Source organism: Ammodytes marinus (genome assembly GCF_949987685.1).
Source record: "Ammodytes marinus genome assembly, chromosome: 16".
NCBI lineage: Eukaryota > Metazoa > Chordata > Actinopteri > Uranoscopiformes > Ammodytidae > Ammodytes > Ammodytes marinus.
This window is the reverse complement of record NC_137220.1, coordinates 10,674,707-10,683,829: the sequence shown is the minus strand read 5'-3', so window position 1 is coordinate 10,683,829 and position 9,123 is coordinate 10,674,707. Positions and strand designations below refer to the sequence as shown.

The window sequence follows — 9,123 nt, the reverse complement described above, 5'->3', positions numbered from 1 at the left end:
AAAAAAGTTCTTATTTTACCTACCTGCAAGTCTTTAGTGACATTTTACCCACAACACAGTGATCACTGCAGAATATGAGCTGAGAAATTTGAAGCTTGATGATGGCTGCACTTTTTGGTACACATGAGCTTCAGGTGGCTAACTTTTGTCGTATCGGAATTGCATGAAATATAATTTATCCTGCTGCGTCTTAACTTCTTTTCATTCAATTAGTGTCAGTTCAAAATTAGCGTGAGTCTTGCTCCATCACCGTTGTATTTAAAGGCACTATTTATGAGGAAGATTTCAGTGAATTCTTCATTGTTTTACTTATTTATTGGAATGTACTAGAACCTCAGTTCTGTGTATTCCCAAGCGATAATTGAATCATAAGGGCAGTAGTTTAAAATGAACATGCTTAATATTGAAATGTTTTCTAAAATGTTCCAATGCGCTTCTGCAGCTTCAGTTTTTCTTATGTAACCTTAACATGCTGTAATCAGAAAGTAATTTATCTGCAATCTTCTTAATTTTGAACTGTGGCAAAAAAATGTTGTTTTAAATTTAAATGTAATAATCACATTTTCCTTTGGAAACTTATATTTACGAATATCAATCCTATCAGTGAAATGTAAGATACCTAAGTTAAAAAGTAATTTTCTGGATGCAATTGAGTCTTTCAAGACTTTATATCAGTAGTTTAATATGAATGCTAAATTATAAAATGTTTTCTGAAATGTTACAATTAATTTCTGTAACTATTGTTTTTCTTCTGTTAACGGTTTTATCTATAATCTGCTCAAAGTTTAACTCTAACAAAGTAAACTGAAACTTAAAAAGTTCAGTGTTCTAAATCTCAATGTATTAATCACACTTTCCATTAAATGATTTTACGAAAGAATTATCAAATATTATTCTTATCAGTGACAGTTTGCCAGCTACAGACCAAAGTTTGTATTAGTTTGCAGCGTAGTCGAGTAACAGTTCACTAGAAGCATAGGTCTGTATCAACACTCCTGACTATGCTCTGAATATGAGCACAGCTGTTCCATTCACTGTCATTTTAATTCTCATGTTGTTTTTTACCCGTTACGTGTTCTGTAAATGGTAAATAAATAAAAAATAAAGCAATCAAAATTCTGAAAATCTTTTTTTTTATTAATCTAAAAAGATGATGAACCTCATTAGAAACATTCAAATGATGGTACATTAATATAGTTGAGGTATCATTTAGTAACCACTCCTTTGTTCTTATTCCAAAAAAAAATGCATGGACAGCAATAAAACCTAAATTGAAATTTAAACAAAAATATTTTAACCTGATTGCATTCACATAGAAGTTGTGCAGAAATCAAAGGCATTAGTAAGTTTTTGGCACAGAGGGTAATAGCCAAAACTGTTATGGACTGAGTACTTTCATTCCTAATCAAAAATTCCCATAATCATTCCAAATTGTGTTTCAAGTGTATATTGATTATTAAAGTTAAACTTTAGCTGAAACATTTTTTTTTACACTCCCTGAAACATTAGAAATATTGGCAGAATTTTGGATACGCAATCTGAATATTACAATCATCATACGTTTTACATCTTCAGTCCTAGACAATCTGCTCGTATCAGAATGCTAGAATGTTTTACAATTCGGACCTGCACACCAAGTACATTGTTCTTAACACATGAAGATATGCAAAAAGTAATTAACAAGGAGGGTCTGATAAAGCCATGTTCTCACACTCACTCACTCACACACACACACACGGATGGTGCCAATGAGGTTTAGTGAAAAAGAGGCAATAGCTGTTGTTTTTTCATTTTAACTCTCAACAAACAATGAGTCCTTTCTCTAGGTCTTATCTCTTGCGTTCTCCTTTCTGAGTACGCTTTTTCTCCTTCTCTTTCCTGTCCTGTTTGGCTAGCTTGTCCTTCTCGCGCTGCATCTTGTCGCCTTCTTTCTTCTTCTGCGCGCCCTCGCGAGCATCATCCCGCTTCTGCTTCTGTCTGTTCAGCACCTCTTCCACGTTGGTGTTCTTAAACAGGGCTGACACTTTCAGTTAAGGACAGCTACGCGAAAGCAAAGAGTGCTGCTTGCGAATATATCATCCCTACATATTACCACTATGGAGTAGGGCTGCACAATAAATAGTAAACACGTGATCTTGATTCCTATTTCTATGCGATCTCATTTCTAAATAATGACGATTCTCTCATTTTATCCCTACGCATTAAAGTCATGCTGCATGTTAATGTCTTGCTTGGGAACAATTCCAGCTGCTATATAAATGACAATTATTAGCTACACAATGTCAAACAAAAACATTCAGGCAAAACAACTTAAAGATGTTGTAACTTTTCCTCCTTGGAGACCCAAAGTGTTGACACTATAGGCTTATGTTTTTAACCAAGAAGCTTATAATACAGTGGTTAGTTGTCCAAACGGACTGGGTGCTACTAGGTTTAATTTATTTAGATGATGTATGCTAAAGATGTTACTTTACATTCTCAGTTATGTTTTAAGGGTGTCTAAGTGTCAGTATTCGTCAATGTTTTTGTTGTATTAACACGATTTGTATGAGAGAATCGTGATATTCTTGAGGTAATAAAATTGTGATTCACATTTAAGCAAGAAGTGTGCAGCCCTACTATGGAGGTGTATATAACAATGTTTTGTATATACAACTATTAAATTATCCATTCAAATTGCAATAAGTATCCCTGAATGCTTTTAGACAGCCTCTCATCATACACAGCTTTGGAAAGGATACATTTATCATTCGAAGTGAAGCAATTTTCCTCCTCTTCTTCCGCTTCAGTGCGTTTGTCAAGGAAATAACTGACACCTCAATGATAATGACTGAATGGCAACATAAGAACATTTGCTTTTTTCCCCCGCTTGGGCTCATGGTGAAGTGGTTAGAGCCCCCCCCCCCCCCCTCCTCCCCCATGAGGCTCGGTCCTGGGTCGTTCTCTGCAAGTCATCCCCTCTCCACTTCCCCATTTTATCTCTGTCTCTCCGAACTGTCTAATAAAGTAAAAATGCCCAAAACTTATCTTTAAAAAAAATGGACAATGGACAGTCTGCTTTTTCATCTGTAACCGAAGGGAAACATATGGACCAAGCATTTCAATGTTATTTCAAGTCAAGGATATTCCTCGTCGTCTGTTACATTGGCGTATTGAGCGAGGAGGGCTTCTTTCCTGTTCTTCGACTCCTCGGTCACTTCCTTTTTTTTCACCACAATCTGAGCTTGTTTCTCTATCAGACTGGCGATGGCCTGGACGTCGGCTACAGAGAAGGAATGACAAGAGCCTGCATGTCACTCTCAATATGAAGTTACACAAACAGGAGGAGCCACGAGGGGAATCCAAGACAGCATTGTGTTTATGAAAACAGTATGCATTTCCTCCTGTAATAACACTGAGAAATCAAACTCACTTAAAACACTTCCTCAAAACAATACATACTCAGGAACTGTTTTTTTATCTTATTTTTTTCATGAAATGTTCATCTCTACTAGCAGAGCCGGCCCAAGCCTTCAGGGGGCCCTAAGCGAAATATGATTAGGGGGCCCCTCTCCAATGTTAGCGCTGCTGAAACTATAGATCCTTGTTAAATATCATTCACACACCCAGTGTTTTCCGCTAGTGCCTCCACTGTGCAGCTGTGCGAAAATATTAGACAGCCGAGATCCAGATCCTCCTAGGGGGGCCCAGGGGTATGCCCCCCCGGGAGATTTTTTTAACCTTTTTAAAGTGAAATGCATGAATCTGGTGCACTTTGAGAGGAAAATTAAGAGGCTAAATCTGAGAAATTTTCTTTGAACAAATAATTTGGAGACACTGGGTCAGATGAATTAGAAGCTATTGAAGAAAATATTAATATAAAATAAAATATTATGGAGGGTCATCTGGGTTGGGCTTGGAGCTCTTTTTCTTTTACGGGACATATTTCTCTGTAATATAATGAATGCATTTACATGCAGTGAGAGGAACAAAGCAGAAGAACTCTGTTGTCCAGCTACTGTATCTTTTTTTCCACAGACAAGGCTGAAATAGGCTATAGACTATACACAGTGCATGGGCAACTGAGGGCAGCCCCATTTCCAATTGTTTTTAAATAAACTCAATACACACTGTGCATGGATGTGAACGTGACATGATCAGATAATTTCGGATTACCTCCCAGATGAACTGATTACATTTTTAGGCTATTAATTATCTAGACCAAAAAATTTTATTCCTTTTTTTTTGTATAATAACTCACATTTGCACAATATTATGTTAATAGCAAACACACAATTTTTTATTTTTATTTTTTTTAGGGGGGCCCTGGCGGTCGGAGTTCGCTTATGCCTCAGGCCGGCTCTGTCTACTAGAGTCAAAAGTGTTTTACACTCTGCTCGAAACTCATAGCAAACTATTTCAAACTGAAAGATGTAATCCCTGTGTATGTTTAGGGATTTAGTACAGATTCAGTGGCAAGCTGTCTTTTCCGTTTAGTCCAGTTTTAAATGATTCAATTAACTTTTTTTGTTAGTCTTTATATTTATTGTAGTTGCATTATAACTGTACAGTACTGCATGGGAAAATTCCTTACAAGAGTAGCTGCATTCAAAGTCTTTACTGAGAAAGAAATTGTAGGTATCAGCGAGACTGTGAGAAAGGGTGAATCAAAGTCACATAAATACCATCATCTGATCTTTTGGCTGATCGGCTTTGGAACTCGGCCCATTGCTTGATGATCTGGTTGCAGACATCTTCCATGGCATCCTCATCCTGCACACAAAGGATGAGTTAGGCACAAGTCACAGCTCTGAAACAGCACACAAAGTGGATTCTTTCAAAGCCAGTAACATGACTTAAACAGTGGGACCGTGAACCCTGTTTCTATTATCTGGGACAGTGCAACGTGAGTATTGGGAGGATATGTAAACAGCACATTCACAGTTTTTGCATAGTGTAACTACAGGGTTCCTAAATATCTTTAAAAGTTTTAAATGCGTTGAATTCATTCATCAAAAAAGATGGCATTAATTTGTATTAAGGTGTCTTAAATCTTTCAAAAATCTTACATGCCATGACATGTATTTTTAAAGTAATTTATAAATGACTCTCACATTCACATCATGCGGATCAGCATTGCATGATCCGATACATTAGAATGTTTACTCTTTTAGTTGTCTTTTTTGAAAGGCATCAAATAAAAAATAATGACATACCAGCGTTTGAAGTAGTCACTTGACCAAAATAAGTCATGTTCCATGTTAATTGATTTTGTTTTGCAACATTTCCTCTAAACTGATATTGTTCGTCTTCGGTTTTCTTTTTTTGTTGTAAAAATTGGTCTTTGATTTAATTCCGAGTAGCACCTAAAAAGTAGGCTATTACATCTAATTAAGCTGCAGGAACCCCGAACTCTTTGACTCCATGTTAAACTAAAAAGGGACCCACAGCTAGCTGGTGTACTGACTCTAAATGTATCTGTACCAAAGAACACCGTGGATTTAGGTGTAGCTTCTTCCAAGCCAATTTTTTCAAAACACTTTTATAACTTATATGAGGCATAGAGTAAATCATTGGAGCCTGCCTGTGCTGATCAAACCCACAAGTTGTTTATTTTTTAATGTGATTTGCTGTAGCAGGAGAGAGCTGCTCCTAACGCTGCCTCCGGTGTCTGGCTCTGGACCTTAGATAAAAAAAACTCTGCTGCGTCTCACGTCGATATTTAGCTCCCTGTGTGACAGCGGACACCGGTGCTGGCACTCGGTCCGTCCACTGCACACCAGCCATACCGACAGACAGACATAAAGATAGATAGACAGACAGCAACACATGAGACAGAGCAGCGTCAACACGCCGCCTGGATATTCACCAGAAATGCGGATAAAATCCCTTGAAGGGCGTCTTGTATTTCCTCATCACTCTCCTCTTCTTGCAACACCCCTAAAATGTATGCCCCGTACACCTCACGGTCCACCTCTAACGAATCAAGACGATCATTTAGCCAGCTTTCAAACTCCCCGGCGTCTGACACGGGCGCAGCCATCTTGGCCCTCTGGGGTCCTTCCGTGGCGCGTGGCTGTCCTTTGTCAATGCCTGAGAAGAAAAAATCATACCACGTCCATGACGACGACAAGGCCCAGGTAATTCCAGCATCTTGACAGTTATTATGTGAAAAGCTATTTTACATAGAAGCAGGCGATTAATGCACTATATTTAAATAAGAATGTAGGCCTAGTGCTGTTGGTCCATGATGCTCGTGAGTCATGTTTTGTGTTTGCGTTGGTTGCTTTTAAAGTTTATTTTTGGTTGTAGAGTTTCTCAAATATTGTTTTACAGTCATTAACTGATGCAACCGTGAAAAAAACTGTAGGCCTATATCAATTCTCATTGAGATTACAGACACTCAATGTTGGTTAAATGTTTTGTACAGTTTTTTTCAATCAATTTATTGAACATGTTGAAATAGGCCTAATACAACGACAAATGTGTTAATCATAGATAGTGCGTTCAATGTAGCCTACAGCCATCAGTGTGATGTATCTTCTTCAATTTGTCTACCTTTTCCACATTAAGGAATAGTTACTTTGCTCTGTTATAGACCTAAGCTCTTGTGCTCACATGACAGTCTGAACCATGACAGGGGAGATCTAGAGTAGGCCTACAGTGCGAAAACTTCGCTTCGTTACAACACAGGTCTGGTTAATTGGCCATTTGAATGAAAATGCCTGTTGTAACTTTGTCACGCTGACGTAATTATTTCTGCAGCCAACTTTTCAATCAGCGCTAAACTGCTCAGCGTTGGCAGTCACGTAAGCACCCTGTGATTTTGCCACGACAATCCCAAAGTTCTAGACTGAAAAGTAAAGTCTGATTGTCACAGTGTGCAGAAGTACTCATGTGCTAATGTGCAGGCTCGGAGCACAGGAGAGTTGGTCAAGTTGATAGGCCTATGCTGATTTCATAATAACCAGCTATTCATTTTAAACTCCGTGGGCAGCTGGCAGCCAAAGAGCCTCCGGCAAAACATAATCGTTATCGCAACATACCAGAATACGAAAAATATTTGTGTGATTGTAAACCTCTAGAAGAACGTTGTTGCAATGCTTCATTGGCACTGAGGTTGATGTCGAACTTAATTTTTGCATTACTGCATGCATCATGCCAGCATGGGCTTCTTGTCTGTGCAGGGAGGCACAGGTGCAATACAGAGGTTCTGCAATCGAGGATAGCATAAACAATTGTGACATTCTACGTTTGGCCTCTGGGTGGAGGTAGAGGACATGGATCAGTTTACTCCCCTCTCATGCTGATATAGATTCTTGACTTGACCTGCATGGCAGTAGGTTGGAGCTCATTTACTGTAGTATGTGATTTTTTGCAAATTGCTCCTTGCACGGGCTTCAGTCTCCGTTTGGTAAAGTATAGTTGTAAGCAGAGCAGTGGAGCAAGAAAATGCCCTGCCAGCTGTTTGTTCGTCCTCTTTCATTTGACACTGGGACAACAGACAACACCTCCCAGCTGTTTGAATATTAAACAATGTTTCCATGTGAATGGCTTGATACTGCTTCCAGAAAGCACTTTGAGAAAGGGGGGTTATTAGTTAAACCCCAAACACACACACACACACACACACACACACACACACACACACACACACACACACACACACACACACACACACACACACACAGACACACCCACACACACACACACACTACACACTACACACACACACACACACACACACACACACACACACACACTACACACACACACACACACTACACACAAAAACACGTTCCCCTTCCCACTGCTTTTACATTATGGCTTCACACGTCGCTGGCCTTGCAGTAATGAAGTGTGAAGCTTCTGTGACGCCACAGGGAAGCTTGTGTGGAACCGCACTCTCTATTTTAGTTCACCACCTACAATTCCTTACGGCCCGGATACATTTGTTCACATATTTAGCTCTATTTCTGCTTTCTACAGGCAAAATTCAAACTAACTTTCATCAAACACCCTTATCCAATCGTGAATACAGACTTATAGGACGGTCAGCATGCTCAGTTTTACTTTTGTTACTTCTTTGAGAGGCTGGTCAGCTCAGAGAACAGCACAAGAAACAACAGTGGAGTTATAATCTCCAGGAAAAACTGTTTGCCTTTAAATTAAAAATCTGAAGTAAGTTTCCAAAGTTGCAGTTTCATTTATGTCCTTTGGCGCTCGCTCGTCTTACATTATCATAGGCAGCACAGAGTGGAAAAAGTACATTAATTTTATGTTTACTGACTGCCAAGATAGCGCCCTGTGTGAGTGGTGGTGTACAAGTTGGAAACTGTCATTACAACAGGCTGGCATAGTCATATTTCAAGATGAGGGGCCCAGGGTCGATGCATAATGCCATTGCCTCCCTTAGTACTGCATAGCTTTAGGACGCATGTCCTATTTATATTGAGGGGCTGTGGATTGATGCGAAATGACGAGGGCCGCGAGGCTGCTGAGTGGGTGGGCATCCACATGCTCCACTCCACAGGCAACCCTCTCCTTCTCTGCATGCACACACACACACACACACGCACACGCACACACACACACACACACACACACACACACACACACACACACACACACACACACACACACACACACACACACACACACACACACACACACACACACACTTGTCTTCATGTCCCAGTGCCACCAGACTTAGAAGAGCCCTACAGTCTCCGTGTGCAATGTCCTCTCTCTGTCAACATATCCTCTATCCTAACGTTAATGTGACAGAATATAACCAGAGCCCAGAACAACCAGGCAGTGCAGAGCAATGAAAAACAGCAAGTGTAACAGGCATGTTTCCTCATCTTCCCTAGCAGTTGGCTTCGTCAACACATGGAAGCTCGACTTGTGGCCACGCTGAAAGTTTAAAATGCTGGTAATTCTGTTGGATAATATGCTGTGCCTGTGCAGATCGTAAAGCCCCTTGAGGCTAATTTGTTTTGGGCTATATAAATAAAGTTAACTTGACTGGAATGATCTTGTTAAGTCAGATTTAGTTGATTTCTCTGGGATGTGGATCTCAGCTCTGCTCAGTCTGTTACTTTATAGAAGATAATAAATAGTGAAATAAAATTAATGGCAGCA

The 9,123-nt window shown here is 39.6% G+C and overlaps 1 protein-coding gene across 1 annotated transcript; it reads right to left on the bottom strand.

The window, feature by feature from the left end:
* Nucleotides 1-1,125: 1,125 nt before the first annotated feature.
* ccdc43 (coiled-coil domain containing 43) lies at nt 1,126-6,024 on the bottom strand. The gene is made up of 5 exons (XM_080043719.1): nt 5,849-6,024; nt 4,665-4,752; nt 3,127-3,262; nt 2,742-2,788; nt 1,126-2,017 (listed from the first exon to the last, which is right to left on the bottom strand). Exons 1-5 carry the CDS (start codon nt 6,020-6,022, stop codon nt 1,830-1,832), a joined length of 633 nt encoding a protein of 210 aa, XP_079899845.1. The 5' UTR covers nt 6,023-6,024; the 3' UTR covers nt 1,126-1,829.
* Between the last annotated feature and the right edge of the window lie 3,099 nt (nt 6,025-9,123).

Excerpts from the sequence above, each read along its gene's own strand:
- ccdc43 (XM_080043719.1), bottom strand. The coding sequence starts at position 6,022 with ATGGCTGCGCCCGTGTCAGACGCCGGGGAGTTTGAAAGCTGGCTAAAT. Across the intron at positions 3,263-4,664 it reads AGCCAAAAGATCAGATGATG|CCGACGTCCAGGCCATCGCC; the intron begins GTATTTATGTGA and ends CCTTCTCTGTAG. Across the intron at positions 2,789-3,126 it reads AATGTAACAGACGACGAGGA|TGAAGCGGAAGAAGAGGAGG; the intron begins ATATCCTTGACT and ends TGACAAACGCAC.